Genomic DNA, 18,255 nt, shown 5'->3' on the forward strand with positions numbered 1-18,255 from the left:
CTCCTTCCGTGGAGAATGAGCGGCGACAGTTGACAGCTTTCGACCTTCCTCCCAAAGTCTGTAATGTCTTCTTGGCAGGAAGCCAAGCAAGAGAAGGACTTGGAGTAATGCAATTACCGGTACGTAATTGAAGCATTTCAAAAGCGTTAGTACTTTTGAAGGGTTGAAAGTATTAATGAGCTGCTCTCTGGAAGTGAACCTCTCTGGTTGTGGCCTGATTTTGTTGAATACCTGAGACAGGATTTAGTGGTGTGTCCTTAATCACTGCTCATGTGGCTGAACACAAGCTTCTCTTGCCGTCAACTTTATGTCTTAGAATCAGAGAAACAGAGCGCCGGGACAGTAATATCTTTTTAATTTTTTAATTGAACTTGGAAGGAGTTAAAATTGAAGCATTTTTGCATTACACCATGAAAACAAAACATGTTTTATTATAGCACCTGGATACATGGTGTTTGGCGCTATTTAAGCAATAACATAAACCAGCGTGGATAATCACCTATTCAAAACAAGTATGAGATGCAAATCCTGACTGTATTGTACGTTTGCTTCATCGCACATCCTGCAGTCCGATCCGCTGTCCCAGTAGATGATCCGCTGGACAGGGTTTAGCTCTCAGGTGTTTTTATTGCTTGTGGTATTTCTTTATACGTTCTAAAGACATGCACAATGGTTGCCAATTCTGTCTTTTTACTTAAAATTTAAAATGTATTTAAAATATCTGTTCTTCAATCACATAAATGTAATATATGCTCGGCCAATCTCATCCTCAGATAAGAATCATGTTCACCTTCTGAGGCACAGCTGCACCTCAGAATAACTGAGCATCAATGACCTTTCTTGGGATCGCTGATTAGATCAGAAGTTGTGCCAATTTGCCATACCTTTAGTAGAGGTTTAGACCAGCAGATGGATGGCAGAGAATTTTGAAAGGAAGTTAGGATGAATACTTCTTTTAAAGGTGAGCAACACTGGCATTTTGTGACCATATAAATGAGATTTGGAAATACCACCTGATTGCCATTGGGCACTATTTGATATGTTTATATTTAGGACAGGGCGACCTAGGATTTAACTTGTGCATGGAACAGTATAAAGTGACAGATATTTGTGACATGGTATTTATTTTTTAATGCAACTATTTACCTACTGTGTCTGCTTTGTGAACTGAGGTGAGCAACAGGAAAAGATAATAATGGAGCTTGCAGCTCCCTTTGCCTATCATTTAATACACCAAAAAGTCAGTGGCATTAATAACCAAAACTACATCTCTATTCACTTCTTAGTTCAGGACTTATAAGCGAGATTATGCTGAAAGAGCAAAAGCCATGACACTTCACACTGTAGAGAGATAGGGGGGTCAATAGCCTGCTTTCTTGCAAGGTACAATATTTGTTGTGCATCTTATTCTTTATTTATATTATTAAAATGTGATTTTCCTACTAGATGTTTTTTGGTGTTTTCCTCTGGCCTCAGCAGAATAATATAGCACTTAGGAAAGAACATGCAGCTGAGCAGGCCGGCACTGGAGCACAAGATGGCAAACACCTCCACGGCCACCATGTACTTGCCCTGTGTGCTCAGGTACGCCGGGATGAAGGAGATCCACACACTGACAAACACCAGCATACTGAAGGTGATCAGCTTGGCCTCGTTGAAGCTTCCAGGCAGATTCCTTGAGAAAAAGGCCACTATAAAGCTGACCGTGGCCAGGAGGCCCATGTATCCCAGCATGCAGTAGAAGAAGATGGTGTCCCCTTCGTTACACTGTAAGACGATCTTCTCATTGTAAGACATTGTGTTCAGTTCCGGAAAAGGTGGAGACCTCAGTAACCAAACCACACAGATAAGAACTTGTATTAGACAGCAAAGAGAAATGACGCATTTTGGTGTCTTGGAGCCCAGCCATCTCTTTGCTCTACTGTTGGGATGTGTTGCCTTGAATGCCATGACAACAATAAGCGTTTTTGCCAAAACTATGGAGACATTGAGGGAAAAAATGACTCCAAAGACTGTCTGCTGTAGCATACAGGTGAGCCTCCTGGGACGGCCGACCATCATGAAGGCACAGAGGAAGGAGGCCATGAGGGAGATAAGGAGCAGGTAGCTGAGCCCACGGTTGTTGGCTTTCACAATGGGGCTGTCTCTGTAATTAATGAAGAGAAACATCACATATGCAGCCAGAAGGGCCAGGACAGCAGCTGAGGCAATGAGGGTCATACCCAGCGGCTCTTCATAGCTCAGAAACTCAATCTTTTTTTTGATGCAGTGATCTCGCCTCTCGTTGGACCACTGGTCATCAGGACATTTTAGACATTTCACTGTATCTGAAAAACAGGAGGGTGTAGTTATGTTTTATTACGTTTAACTTTGTTTTATTGACTTTTAGGCATATGAGAAAATACATTGGATACATTGGGCACTCGTGTACCTCATTCTCAAGATATCCCCCCTCCCTACAGTCCTCTTGAGTGAATGTGATCATGCAGGAGCACCGGAATGTCCCTATGATGTGATCAAGGGAGCAGTCTCCGTCGAAGCAGGGTACGGGACTGGCCCCTTCATACATTTCAAAAGTCTAACTAACCCAAAACGCCCTCCCCCCACCCCCTCTCCCCTGAACCAGTGTGCTTGGAGCTCGCCCCTTTTGGGTCTTGGTCAAAAGGTTGCCTTGGGACTGCAGCTCAGGTAGCCGGTTCTGCAAGTATGGCTTTAGGAAATGGAAAGCAACCTTTTATCCTGCAGTTCAATCATTTTTTTTAGCTAACAGTGGTCCAGCACTTTTGAAATAATAATGAATGTTTTTATTTTTATTTTACTTTTTGTTAGCTAGTCATTATGGTGTATTTTGTGTCTGAGGAATGGGCACTTTATCTCCTACACCAAATATATGTAGAATAAATCATTTTGTAACCTGATTAACATCAGTGTAATTGCTAATTATTTCCACAAAAGTTTGGCCTATAAGAGGTAGGCAAAATTAAGTGTTATTCTAGGAATGCACAAAATAATGAAAATATATCAAACAGGTATGCAGGAGATATATTATTTGGAAACTCATATGCAAATGTTTTCAGTCATTTAACAAGTGAAGACACTTCATCCTTATGGTAGGAGAGTGTATGTATGGAGACTGCTTCTCTTTAATGATATTTTTGAAGGATGCTTCTAACTGCGGATTCCTAACTTGGACTCCAGGCTGGATCTGAAATCTTTTCAAGGTAGGTTTCCCCTGCACCACTAGGCTTGCTTCTCTGCGTAGGCTTCATTCGTCCCCAAAAGTAATGTGTCTTAAGTTACTTAGTTTCGGGGCATGATGCTAAGTCCTGAAATGAGTGCGCCCCCATGCACCGAAGGAGATCCAAGACTGCAGAGCTTTATGTCACAAGGACACAGGAAGAAGTCACAGGCCTTGCAGAAGCCCCTCTCCAAGTTGAGGGTGTGGACCCTCTCCCGATGCCATTCCTGCAAGCATCAGAAAGCAAAGCAGGACTTGACCCCATCCCACCACGCTATGAAAAGAGAAGTTGCGAGGGCGTAGAGGGGAGAGTTGATCTCTCTCCCGATCTCTGATTGAGGAGCCAATCCTGTAGTCGATCCCGGTGCACCCAAGTTTCCCTTTTCCTCAGGCAACACATCCGCAAGTCGAGGCCTATGGACCAACTGGTTGCTACTTTCTGACTGAGGTAACGCTTCAAATCCACGACAGCTCACCCAGTCCTCCTAAAACTACTTCAGTGTGATCTGCAGCTTCTACTGTCTGTTTGGCTCTGACTTGCCAGATGACAATGGTGGGCATGGGGATGAATGGTACTTCCCCTGATAAAGGCTGAATTTTCTTCTTGGGCCCCAAATGGAAGAGGATGCTTCCTTTCAAGTGGTAATTCGATGAGCAGCTGAGGTCCCAGATCTACAACTGCCTTGAGTTGTAGTCAAGACAAATGTCCTTATTGAAATTTTGCAACCTGGGCCACCCTTTTCTAAGCCCTTGCTTCCATTCAATGAAGCGCATACTGGCGCCTTATTGTCCAAGCCCTGTTTGTGTCGTTGGTAAATATGCAGGTGGCCAGACTCCATAGACCAACCCACTCACTAGCAGGCAGGGAGTCGAAAAGGGTGGAGGCATTCAGGAAATTAATTTTCTCTTCAGATAGCGTAGCATTGAGGCCAGTCAGTGCTATGTGTTTATTTGGCCGATATATATATATATATATATGCATGCCCTCTGGGACATTGCTTGCAAGATCTTTCCAGGTTGGTCAGGATGTGGCCAACGACATGATTCGTGCTGGCCTTGATACTGCTGATTGTCTGGAACGGGTGAGTGACACCATTATTATGGTGCTACATTGCCATGTGTTTGTGAGACACAGTTTTCTAAGATGTACAGGCCTCCTACTTGATATGCCTTTTGATATCTCATGTCTATTTGGTTAAAGGGCTAATCTGCCATATTGTGCCTTAAAGAGAGCACAGCCAAGACACGTTTTCGGGGTCTTTCGGCCCCTGCCAAAGAATTGCCTCACCAGTTCAAGAAATTCCATGGGGTTGCCCTACAGGCAGTGCCAGTGTCCCCAGTCGCCTCTGCAGTCATTCCTGTTCTTCAGTGGCCGCGGACGTAGATCTGGCAGGCAGCTCAGAGGACAACCTGGTTTTTAGTCCTCTAAGTATCACTTCTAAGTGGCAAGAACTTCCAAGCCACGTTAGCTTCCCTTTAGTGATACACAACCAACATGATAGGAGGCAGAACCCATTACTTTTTCCTAGGGTGGTGATCCATCGACAGATGCGTACTCCAGATCGCTCAGCAACTTATCTGTGGGCGCTTCTTTCTGATAAACCACACCTTCCTCACATCATGCAATCCCACAGACCTAACCTGAAGTTCATGGTAGGCCAGGAGCATTTTCTGTTTGCTGTGTTCCCCTTCTGTCTCATCAGTGGCCCTTTGGTGTTCACAAAAGTGGTGGAGGTCAGAGATACTAGTTCACCCTACCTGCATCAGTTGTTGTTACAGAGAGCGGCAAACCTCTTAACAACACTGGGGCTCACAATCAACCAGGCTAAGTCGAACCTGATGCCTTCACAGAGGATTCCTTTTATAGGAGCTGTCTTGGACACAGTGCAGTACAAGGCCTTCCCTCTGTCTAACACGGCCCACGATATTTGGGCTATGATACCGATGGTTCATCTTAGCTCTTGGATCTTGGTGAGAGTTGCTCTGAAGCTTCTTGGCCTGCTAGCCTCCTGCATCCTACTTGTCAACTACACCAGCTGGAATATGCAGGCTCTGCAGTGGAATCTGAAGTCCCAATGGACCAGCACCAAGTCAATCTCTCATAAGCCATCCATGTTTTGGAGATGACAGTATGTGATCTGCAATGGTGGCTACCCAAATGCAATTGGACCAATGGCAGTGCCTCTCCCTCTGCTGGGTTGTGGAGGTAGCGATTAGAGGACTGACTCTGGTCTCCAGCACAAACCTGGGTCCATACTTTTAGGGCAGACAATCTCAGCTGGTGCTTCACGAATGGGATCTGCATCCGAAGTGGCACAAGGCATCTTGCGACAATGAAGAGAACCTTTGCTAACTCTTTTTCCCACTGTTAAGAATGCACAGTGTCAACAATTTGCACATTGGAGCACAAGACTCCTGTACGCCTTCCTGCCTTTGCCACTGAAGGACTGAGCTAATTAAGGCCCAGCGATGCCAGGGAACAACACCTATAACCTTCGTGGGATACCTGTTTCGGCGCACTAAAGACAGAGACATGGGAGGCTTCCTTCGGCGTCAAAGAGAGAGTTTATTACTGCAGGGAGGCAAAAGTCACTAGAAGTACAACAGCGTGTAGGTTCTACGAGTCTGCTTCAACTTGCATATGTGAGTCGCTCTCTTTTATACAAGGTTTTGCCATTGCACGACATGTGAACAAAAGGTTACAACTCAGTTCCCACAATAAACTTCAAAAAGGGTCGCTTTCATGCTTTCAGAACCCCGGAACATAATCACAGTAACATTACCGGTTCCCAACTGTAAAAGCACATCTTCCCACCGTTAGGCACATTCCACTTGAGTTGTAAATGAGCAAGAGAAAAGAGACAAGAACAGCTGCTAGGAAGTCAGACACACGTAGAGAAAAGAGTGTGGGGGTAATATCGGAAACATGATCATAGGATCAAAGAGCTTGATCCCAGCACATGCACGGCTGAAACAATAGGCCGGCACGGCAAGATTACCCTCAAGCTGAGCCATTTGCCTCTGCAGTGTCATTCCTCCGGTCATAAAGACGCATGAAAGGAATATGCGTCTTCCGTATGGCTTGGGAACTAACAGGTCACGATGCGGACAGTTGCCTGTTCACTGACTACGTGAGGGCAAGAAACAAAATGGATGCCGTATCTAAAATGGAACCCGAGGGTTCAGGTAAGAAACACGTAATTTAGGCGAACCGTGTCAAGTAGTGTAGCGAAAACGCGTACACTTACCGAACTCGCCATTTACGGTTCATAGATACCAAACTCGTCCATATTCGGCAATGCCCAAAACACCGTAACGATTTTCACGGAACCTCACCTGTCATTCCCCTCCCTGAGTTCACATGAAGATCAGGGGCGACGGGGCAAAGTCATCCTAGTGGCTCTGGATGGGGCCATCAGAGTGTGGCACCTGGATCATCTGGGCATTAGTGCGGTCCCCTGATCGCGTTGCCACTCCAGAGCATCTTCTGTAGCATCAGCATGGGAGGGTTAGGCACCCAAACCTGCTCAATATACAGCTCTGTGCATAAATGATATGAGCCATCAAATGATGAAATGAAAATGTATAAAGCGCAACTGTCACTCCTAACGGAGTCTCCTGGCGCTGTAAGTAGACTCCTGATTAGGTATTCTCTACAGATATGACCTACCTGTATGATTGTTCACTATCCAGGTGCGTAGCGACTTCTTTATATAAACCATTTGAATCGCTTTAGTCCTTATTATAGAATCAAAGGTGAGTAAATATGGCATTAGCATAGTAATTGTACACTCATGAGTTTAACTTTGCGATATGTTGAACATTGATATTGTGCATTTGATACAAGTATAGGTTGATATTATTGACTTCAGTATTTTGACAACTAAATTATCTGATATAAGTGTCATCCAGTCCACCAGATCATTACAATGTCCAAGGGCAAAAGCAGAAGCATCTTGCTCCACAACTGTACATTTGTCAGCAACTTTTTAGTAGTACTTAACATCCTCAATATAAGAAACCCAAGCCCACCTGTGTCATTGCTGACCTCTCCCTGGGAGCAGGGGATACAGTCAAAGCAGCACGCGGGCTCCCCTTCTCTGGCGGCCTTTCTGTACCCAGGAGGACAACTCTCACTGCAGACAGAGCGGGGGACCTAAAGGAAGAAAAGAGGACTGTATTAGAAAGATGAAGGACATGGGTAACGCTTCCTGCCTTGGTAGGAGCAAACACCTATCAGAAGGGCCAATGTAATTATTTTGTTTTTTAATGGGCTAATACCAAAAAAGGGGCCAGACCAGTCCCAGACTTCTACATGGGGTCACACACACACAAAATCCAACTCAGCTACCTACCCACCAAGCCATGTCTCACATAGTTCTCAATGTCTACCCCTTTCTGCTTACATTTTATCCATTGCACTTTCCCCTGAAGTAAAATACTTTTATTGGACATTACCAACACTACTCAATGGGGGTGTTCTCCCTTGTATTTCACAGAATCAATGCTTCTCAGAACTGGTGCTATACTACATATAGTATTTACAACAAGGGGTGGTGAGGGACAGAGTCTCTGAATTAAGCAGAATACTCTCACCCAGTCAAGAGATCAGGGCTAGATCCAACACCGTTTTTTAGCTCATTGCACCATCCCAGTCTCAGAACCTGGCTGTATGCAAATTAGTCTGTCCCAACTACTACTCTGCTTAATTCAGAGACTCTGTCCATCACCACCCCTTGTTGTAAATACTACATATAGGGCAGTACCTGTACTTTTCCATAGTTCTCAACACTGCTGCTATATTTTTACTTGAAAGTTGTATTTCTCAGGCTGTGACCAAAAAGCAAAGGCTCCTTGCTAGACCAAAGTTTCTTGTGCAACTGGCTGGATTTCACAAGGCAGTGAATTTCACTCTTTCCATTATAGATATGGGTCTACAAGTTCCTGCATTTATATAACACTTAACTTGTGTACCAAAGTGCAAGGCCAAAATACTTTCTCAGGAGACTACTGACGAGTGCCAGGGTTGTCTCTTTCTTCTACCACCCTGGAGTTCCTACCTCTTTATCACACTCTTCCAGGGTATTTTTCAGCCCTGCTTTCTTCCATTGTTACTTTTTACCCATATTTCTATCCCCCTCCTTTCTCTGCTTTTCTCGGGCCTATGTCTGATGATGGACAATAATTCCCAATCCATAAACAAATGAGTGCCAGTGCTCAGGACCTGCAACTCCCCACAAAAATTAAGCTCTGCCTTTACATTACTGTTGGTTAAAACACTGCATTTGCTGAAGTGACTCTCATGACACTGGACCAGATGGCTGCCAGAAGTGGGCAAGGGTGCAATGGAGTGTGTCATTCACAACAACAATAGGTTCCATTCTGTAAGTGCGGCTAATGCTCCCTCCCGCTTAGAAGGATGTGCTCTCCAAGCTGAAGAGAAAATGCCAAACAACTCAGGCTGATGCCCTTCATGGATGATAGATTTACTAAGATTATATAATCTATGCTCAGTGGCCTATTAAGGTGCCATGTGCCCTTTATCAACCTTGGTTGGGTGGCTAAAGACAGCCATACACAGGGTGAAATGAGTCTTTAGCATCTCCTTAAACTGTACATTCCAAGCTAATGATAGCAACACCACTGCTGCAGAAGAAAGAACAATATAGCCCCAAATAACTGTACTCTACAGGTGAGAAGAGACAACGGGCCCGATTCACAGAATGAACTTAAGACTCCATCCTAAACTTACTACTATTTTGATATTCACAGAATGCACTTACTACTTTTGGTATTCACAGAAGTTAAGATTTTGTCTTAAGTCTGTCTTAAGTCTGTCTTAAGTTTGTCTTAAGACAAATTTAAGACAAACTTAAGACAAAATCCTAACTTCTGTGAATACCAAAAGTAGTAAGTTCATTCTGTGAATGCCAAAAGTAGTAAGTGCATTCTGTGAATGTCAAAATAGTAGTAAGTTTAGGATTGAGTCTTAAGTTCATTCTGTGAATCGGGCCCAACTTGTATTGACTCCTTAGATGCCAAATGACCTCCCTCTCAATTCATAAATACTCAATTCACACAATGAGGATTGTGACCGTTCAACTAATCCTTGCACCTGGTTTGTTCATGTTTTGGATTGTAAGCACTATGGATTCATGATGTTGCCTGCCCTGCAGAAATTAATTTTTGTAGAGGCGCATTAAATGTCAGAACTGGCTGGTGCTTGCGAGTGATTCTGGCAGAGTCGGTTACACCTGGCCACCTTTGGCACATGACTTAATGATATCACTCAATCCTCTTAACACTCAAGGTAATTACCAAACTAAAGAGGGAGATAACAATCACTGGACCAGATGCACTGAACCTACCACAAACTCACCCACGTTGCTAGACACATCCTAGATGTCATTTTTGCAAATACAGAACTAGTTACCTTTCAAACAATAACTCCACTCACATGGTCAGACCACCATTTGCTTGCTTTCCAACATAAAACAACCCACCTAAAACCACCCTGCATGCTTCCATCTATTGACCATGGAACAAACCTAATTTTGAGCACTTAGAAACAGAGCCAACTTCCAGTACAGATCTAGAATCAATACATTTTGTTAAAAAGCTAAATGAGTGGCTACAGGAAGCTTTTAACCCCTTCGATGCTCATGACGTAATGGTTCCGTCATGAGCATCAGTGCCCCTGTGCGCATGACGGGACCATTCAGTAATGAGGACAGGGGCATGAAATGCCTCTGCTGCAGACAGCAGAGGAATTTCTATTTCAACCCTTTGACCTCAGGGTTGGGAAAGAGCTTCCCCAGCTCCTGAGCCCCCCCCCCGTTTGTGTGCAATGAGGATCTGCGTGCACGTCGCGCTGTCCTCATTGCACAGAAACCGAAACTAAAATGAGCCTTTCGGCTCATTTCAGTTTCACTTTCTATGTGCTCATGGGGCTATCTCGGCCCCCGGGCATGTAGAAAGACAGTAAAGGTATCATTGGAAAGGGGAGAATCTTCACAGTGCATCCCTGCTTGGGGATCACCACAGGAGGGCGATCCCCAAGCAGGGATCCACCCACTAGACACTAGGGAGGGGGGAGCGGTCCCTTGGGCAAGGGCTTTTGCTCCCCACAGATTTTTTTGGTGTGATTTAGTCTTTTTGCCCCCCCCCCGGGGGGAGGTGGGGGCATTAGCCCCCAATCTGCCCCCCCCGGGAGGGCAAAAAGCCCACTAGACTCCAGGGATATATTTTCTTGCTCCATAATTTATTAGGGTGGGGGATCCACGCAGTTTTCAGAAATTTGTGGGTTGATAGGTTTCCCTAGATGGCCGCCGAGCATGGGGCCAAAACCCAGGTGACCCCCCCCCCCTTGCATAACCAGGTGGTTTTGAGATAGGCAATTTTGATGTTGCCTCACCACATTTTGGGCCCTTGCCTGTCGTGGGTACTTTGGTCTCCCACACAAGTGAGGCACCATTTTTATAGGGAGACCTGGGGGAATGCTGGGTGCTAGGACATTTGTGTGAGCCCGGTGAAGCCACACTTTCCCACACAAAAATGGTGAAAAAAGTGATTTTTTTCAGTTAAAATTAAGGTTTGCAGGGAATTCTGGGTAAGAAAACAGGGGATCCACGCAAGCCATACCTCCTTGGAAGCCCCCGGGTGTCTACGTTTCAGAAATGTGTAGGTTTGGTAGGTTTCCCTAGTTGGCTGCCTAGCACAGGGCCAAAAACCCAGGTGATCCCCCTTGCAAAACGAGGTGGTTTTGAGATAGGCAATTTTGATGTCGCCTCACTACGTTTTGGGCCCTTGCCTGTCGCGGGTACTTGGGCCTCCCAAACAAGTGGGGAACCATTTTTATCAGGAAACCTGGAGGAACGCTGGTTGGTAGGACATTTGTGTGAGCCCGGTGATGCCACACTTTCCCACACAAAAATGGTGAATAAAGTGATTTTTTTCAGTTAAAATTGAGGTTTGCAGGGAATTCTGGGTAAGAAAATGGGGGACCCACGCAAGCCATACCTCCTTGGAAGCCTCCGGCTGTCTACTTTTCAGAAATGTGTGGGTTTGGTAAGTTTCCCTAGATGGCCGCCGAGCACGGGGCTAAAAACCCAGGTGACCCCCTTGCAAAACCAGGTGGATTTGAGATAGGCAATTCTGATTTTGCCTCGCTGCATTTTGGGCCCTTGCCTGTTGCAAGTATTTGGGCCTACCACACAAGTGAGGCCCAATTTTTATCGGGAAACCTGGGGGAACACTGGTTAGTAGGACATTTGTGTGAGACCGGTGATGCCACACTTTCCCACACAAAAATGTGTGAAAAAAGTGATTTTTTTCAGCTAAAATTGAGGTTTGCAAAGGATTCTGGGTAAGGAAACGTTGGGGGATCCACGAAAGCCGTACCTCCCTAGAGGCCACTGGGTTTATACTCTTCAGAAATTTGTGGGTTTGGTAGTTTTCCCAAGGTGCCGGCAGAGCTAGGGTTTACAAACTACAGCTAGACACTTTGCCAAAAAAAGGGACATTTTTCACTGCGAAATTGAGGTGTGACCACGTTGCGTTTTGCGCCGTTTCCTGTCGCAGGCCCTATGCCGACCTACACAAGTGAGGAACTGTTTTTCTTTTTATGACTTCGGGGAACGCGGGGTGGGTGGAAATTTATGGATCCATGCAGATTCTAGAACTTTCCACCACAGAAATGTGTGGAAAATTTGTTTTTTTCGACAGTTTTTTTCGACAGTTTTTTAGGTTTGCAAGGGTTTCTAAGTAACAGAACTTGGTGGGAGGCAGTCAAGTCACCCCATCCTGGATTTCCCTGGGTGTCTAGTTTTAAAAAATGTTTAGGTTTGCTAGGTTTTTCTAGACGCCGGCAGAGCTAGGGTTCGAAAACTACAGCTAGGGTAATTTTTTACTGCGAAATTGAGGTGTGACCACGTTGCGTTTTGCGCCAGTTCCTGTCACAGGTACTAGGCCGACCCACACGAGTGAGGTACCATGTTTCACCTAAGACGTTGGGGAACGCGGGGTGGGTGAAAATTTGTGGATCCACGCAGATTCCAGAACTTTCCACCACAGAAATGTGGGGAAAATGTGTTTTATTTGGACAATTATTTAAGTTTGCAAGGGATTCTGGGTAACAGAACCTGGTGGGAGGCCATCAAGTCACCACATCCTGGATTCCCCTCGGTTTCTATTTTTCAAAAATGTATAGGTTTGCTAGGTTTTCCTAGGTGCCGGCAGAGCTAGGGTCCAAAAACTACAACTAGGCACTTTGCCAAAAAAGGGTCATTTTTCACTGCGAAATTGAGGTGTGACCACGTTGCGTTTTGCGCTGTTTCCTGTCGCAGGCACTAGGCCGACCAATACAAGTTAGGTACCATTTTTCTCGTAAGACTTTGGGAAACGCTGGGTGGGTGGAGATTTGAGGATCCACTCAGATTCCAGAACTTTCCACCACAGAAATGTGGGGAAAATTTGTTTTAAAAAAAAAAAAATGTATTGGTTTGATAAGTTTCCCTAGGTACGGGTAGAGCTAGGGGTAAAAAACTACAGCTAGGCACCTTGCCAAAAAAGGGTAATTTTTCACTTCAAAATTGAGGTGCGACCACATTACATTTTGCGCCGTTTCCTGTTTCGGGCACTAGGCGGACCCACACAAGTGAGGTACCATTTTTCTCGTAAGACTTAGGGGAATGTGGGGTGGGTGGAAATTTGTGGATCCACATAGATTCCAGAACTTTCCATCGCAGAAATGTGGAGAAAATGTGTTTTGTTTGACACATTTTTTAGGTTTGCTAGGGATTCTGGGTAACAGAACCTAATGGGAGGCAGTCAGTCACCCCATCCTGGATTTCCCTGGGTGTCTAGTTTTCAAAAATGTATAGGTTTGCTTGGTTTCCCTAACTGCCGGCAGGGCTAGGGTTCAAAAACTACAGCTAGGAGGAGCTACGCTAGCAACCAAGATGGCCGCATAAGCTCCCGGCTCAGCCGACCTCCGCCAGAAGCTCATGAATCCTGATATTTATCCTGACTTCGACCAGATTCCTGTATGGCTGATGGGTTGCTGAGATTAAAGATGCAATCCCGAGATTTCCATCTTCTCGACAGCCGAAGTTATGCCGTGTTTTTATTCTCGGCCTAACCCAGTGTGGAAGCCGGGGCCTCACTTTCTGACCCATCCGGGTTGGAGTTGAACAACATCGGCTGCGAGACCAGGACGGCGTCCGGTCGCCCGCAGTGGAAGAATATCCCGACCGGATTGGATGGTGGTGCAGTGGTCGGGTTGACTACATGGACACGGCGGCGAGACGCACCGGTAGCTGTGGGCGGGGGTCCGTTGCCCGGTGGTCCTGTTGGGCCCCCGGGGCTGGCGGGCTTGGATCCTCACTGGCGGTGATGGTGTAGAGACCGCGACATTGACGAGTGGCCACTGTTAACGTTGGCCCTGCTTGTGCCTGTTACACCAAAGTAGTCAACCTCTGGGGTTAAAAAGATCTGCTTGTCGCTTTGTGAGAGGAGATGGAGCAAAAAGAAAGATATGCCATCGCTGCTCACCGTAATGACCGCCATTGGGGCGCTTCACTCGCAAGTCACCCCAGCCAATCATAAAATGATCGTAACAGCCGAATCCATGTGTTTGAGACCGGATGCCGATCCCTCGATAGATTTGAAACGTGTTGTTTTAACCGCGCAGCAGGACATCCCTGATACAGAAGGCCCCGTGCGGAAACCAGACCTGGTGTGTTTTGTCGGCCCCCGAACAACAGATAGCGAGCCCGGAACCACCGAAAACTCGCCATACTCTATCCTGATGCCGCCTAAGATGGACACAGCCAACCTCATACTCCAGGACAATTTCCACAGCGATTTCCGGAGTGATTTCTTAATCCTTTCTCCCCAGTTGGTTCGAATATGTTTTTGTAATTTATTGTCGGTGGACAGACATCTCCGTCTGATTCGTGGTCTACGAACATTATTCTTTTGGGCTCTATCCTACTATACTGACTTTGACTCTTTTGAACACTTTGACTTTCCTCTTGAGATGGCGGACCGAGCGGTGAGAACTCGCACGAAAACTCGTAGTGGCCAGGGTTGAGTACAATCGTCTGGGTCTGAAACACAGGCTTGATTTGACACGGGACTTGTAGTCAAAATCATGCGGGAGTCGGACGGTTCTCTCGAACCCCCCCGTTTGGTTTTTAATTGCGGCTTCACATTGTCTGACTATATCCAGGGGGGGGTCTGCTTCTGGCGGGGAATAAAGGGGACCGGGAGCCTGTATGACATCTCCTCCTCTGCTCTTTTCCTTCCTTTAGGTTTTAGTTGTTGGGCGACAGGCACACTGCTAGTGGGGTTAGGCCGTAGCCATTGCAGGGATGCAGGGTGGGGGGAATGGGGGGGGGTTATTTTGCCTTTATTTAGTTCTATGGCCCTTTTTCTTTCCTTCCCCTTTTATGAGAGGTGAGATGTCTATTCTGAGTCATTTTACACATGTCTGGGTGTCTACTCTGGTCCTATTTATCCTGTATGCGTGGGTGGACGGGCCTTGCTAGTACAAGCTCAACGGGGTCGTTGATTATATTGATTGTCCGTTCTATGTATACCTGTTCATGCTGACGCCCCACGCTCCTTGTATTGATTATGTCAAATTGGCCTATTCACCTACGTACCGATGCAATGTATCCTATTGTGTGACACCTGATATGTGTAATATTTCCTCTTGTTTTTTCTTCTTTAAATAAAAAGATACATACAAAAAAAAACTACAGCTAGGCACAATAAAGGGTCATTTTTCACTGCAAAATTGAGGTGTGACCAGGTTGCGTTTTGCGCCATATCCTGTCATGGGCAGTAGGCCGACCCACACAAGTGTGGTACCATTTTTCTTGTAAAACTTTGGGAACTGCCGGGAGGGTGGAAATTTGTGGATCCACGCATATTCCACAACTTTCCACGACAGAAATGTGGGGAAAATGTGTTTTTTTTGACAATTTTTTAGGTTTGCAAGGGATACCGGGTAAAAGAACCTGGTGGGAGGCAGTCAAGTCACCCCATCCTAGGTTCCCCTGGATGTCTAGTTTTCAAAAATGTATTGGTTTGCTAAGTTGTCCCTAGGTTTCTTCACTTTTTCACTGCAAAATTGAGGTGTGACCACGCTGCGTTTTGCGCCGTTTGCTGTCACAGGCACTAGACCGACCCACACAAGTGAGGTACCATTTTTCTCGTAAGACTTTGGGAAACGCTAAGTTTCCCTAGGTACCAGCAGAGCTAGTGTTCGTAAACTACAGCTAGACACTTTGCAAAAAAAAGGGTACATTTTCATAGTGAAAATGTGGTGTGTTCATGTTGGGTTTTGAGCCATTTCCTGTCGTGGGCACTATGCCTACCCACACAAGTGAGGTACCATTTTTATTAGGAGACTTAGGGTAATTCAGATTTGTAAAGCAAATGTTATTACCTATTGATTTTTGATGCATATCTGCCTTCCAAATGAAAGACATTGTGTAAAAAAGAAGTCATTTTGAAAAATGACTGATGATAATTCTCATGCTAGTATAAGTATTCCCAGTTTAGAAAATGTGCAAATATGTACTGTTTCTAAAGTCTATAATTGGTTCCCATTTCAGAAATACATAGGTGTCTTTCATACCGATTTTTCCATGTATACATTTTCCCACAATAATTGCTATATACCCGGTGCATAATAAAAAGCCTTTGAAAATTGCTGCTCAGTTTTTGACTCTGGGTTCGTCTGGTTCTTGGTAAACCTACAAGTCCTATATATCCCCACAACCAGGGAGGTCCAGCGGATGTAACGGTGTATTGCTTTCAAAGAGCTGTCATAATTAGTAGAATTTACATGTGAAAACGTTGACACAAAAGGCTGTTTTTTAAATAATTTTCAATTTTTCCTAAATTTAACTGTTAGTTTCTATAAAGAAACCTTGATGGATCTACACACATGACTCCTTGCTGAATTTAGAATTTTGTATACGTTTCTGAAATGTGTAGCTTTCCAGGATCCATTATTGCTTTCACACCCATTTCTACCATTAAGTGGAAGGAGGTTGAAAGCACAAAAAATAGCAAAAATAGGCTTTGTCCCAGAAAAATTTCAAAACTGTGGAAACATTTTTGGTTTTCTGACAAAAGTCTTTAATTCCCTAACAGCTGGGAAAATGGTAATTTCAGCCCCACAAATCCTTTTTTGATAACATTTGCAGGGAAAAACCAAGACGCTTTCATTTGCAGCACGTTTTTCCCATTTAAAAAAAAGAAAAAAGTCTGCTGTATTTTGGCTAAGTACTGGGACCGTTCCAGGGAAATACACAAACCCTGGGTACCTTTAGAATCCCCATGATGTTGGAAGAAAAGGACGCAAATTTGGCGTGGATACCTTATGTGGTCAAAAAGTTACAGGGGTCTAAGCGCCAAAAAAGGCTTAGCACAGGGTGGTAAAAGGCCTAGTAGCGAATGGGTTAATATCCTAAAAACACTAAAAACAACATAGCAGAACAAAAGAAAACAGACACCTTGTCGAACTACATAACTTAAAGAGATAAAACAACAAATTAGAAAGCTGCAACATGAGTGGCTCAAAACTAACACCAATGAGGACACACTTCGCCTACAGAACCTTAACAGATTATACAAGTCAGCTATCAGAAAAGCTAAAACAAATACTATTCAGAATTAAAAATACTAAATGTGCAAATAAAGAATTCTATCAAATTCTCTCTAAATTTGGTAAACAAAATTACATAGCAGGAGCTCATCCCATTGCTCAAGATTTCACAGACAAACTGACAAATCATTACACGGCCAAAGCAGACACATCGGACTCATATTTAAAACTAAGTAAAATCACCAACACCCACCCTTTTCTAAAATAACACTCCGAGAATATGCTAAGCCAGCCTCTTCATTCCTTGTAACAAATTTCACAGGATGAATTTATGGACCAGATCAATGCAAGCAGGCCTGTCGGCACTCCTTCTGACCCATATCCCCCCCAAACCTTCAAGAGAATTCTTCTAACAACTTCTGCTGCCACATCAGTAAGAAGAATCATCAACAATTCCTTAACTACATGAATATTTCCAGAAGAACTTAAAAAGTCATACCTATGCCCATTTCTAAAGAAAACAAACCTGGACCCCCTGAACCCTGACAACTACAACCTGATTACAAATGGACCTTTCCTGAGCAAACTGATAGAAAGAGCAGCATTTGCCCAGATGTCACAGTTCATTGAAGAATATGCCATACTTTCAGACTTCCAAATGGGATTCCACCCAGAAAGAGGCACTGAATCTGCCCTAGTTGCCTTCTGGGATGACCTTAAGAACACAGTTGCCCAGAATGGAGTTGCTGCACTACCTCTCTTTGACCTCTCATCTTCCTTTGACACAGTTGACCATAACACTCTGATAAAAAGACTCTATGAAGCTGGCAGAGAGAGGACTGCTCTAGACTGGATCACATGTATTTCACACCCCCCTTTCTCTTCCAAACCATACTTCACAAAAGCATGGGACTCTCAAGGCTCTATCATCTCACACATGCTTTTCAACATCTACATATAGTCATTACCTGCTCTAGTCAATCAATTTCACTTGACATGCTATAACTATGCAGATGACACACAAATACTCCTTAAACTGGAATGCCTCAAATGAATTGGAAACCCACCCATTTTCAGTTGTCTCAGAGCCATGGATCAATGGATGACATGGAGCCATCTCAAAGTGAATGCTTCCAAAATGGAAATACTCGTGTTGCAACTGGAAAAATTCGGACCCACTTGCCGCGTGGACTGATTTGGGAACACGGCCTAAAGTATTAAAGGAAGTAAGAAACCTCAAAATTATCATGCACTCCAAGCTATCAATGAATGCCCAAATGGCCAAACTGGCAAGATCAAATGTTGTTACTATAAAAACTCTGCGAGGCCTCTTCTCCCACCTGGGATTTTCACACAAGGTCCAGGCAACCATCTCTCTTGTTCTGTCCAAACTCGA

General features: G+C 44.7%; 1 protein-coding gene across 2 annotated transcripts in view; it reads right to left on the bottom strand.

The window, feature by feature from the left end:
• Positions 1-350: 350 nt before the first annotated feature.
• The window catches only part of LOC144773629 (vomeronasal type-2 receptor 26-like), a 208,865-nt gene continuing 190,960 nt past the window's right edge, over positions 351-18,255 (bottom strand). For both annotated transcript variants that reach the window (XM_078658775.1, XM_078658776.1), the window contains 2 exons: positions 7,271-7,394; positions 351-2,327 (listed from right to left, as the gene is read on the bottom strand). In XM_078658775.1, coding sequence (XP_078514901.1) covers positions 1,405-2,327; positions 7,271-7,394 — 1,047 coding nt within the window. In that variant the 3' untranslated portion in view covers positions 351-1,404. The remainder of the gene's footprint in view (positions 2,328-7,270; positions 7,395-18,255) is intronic.

This window comes from Lissotriton helveticus, chromosome 8 (assembly GCF_964261635.1).
Source record: "Lissotriton helveticus chromosome 8, aLisHel1.1, whole genome shotgun sequence".
NCBI lineage: Eukaryota > Metazoa > Chordata > Amphibia > Caudata > Salamandridae > Lissotriton > Lissotriton helveticus.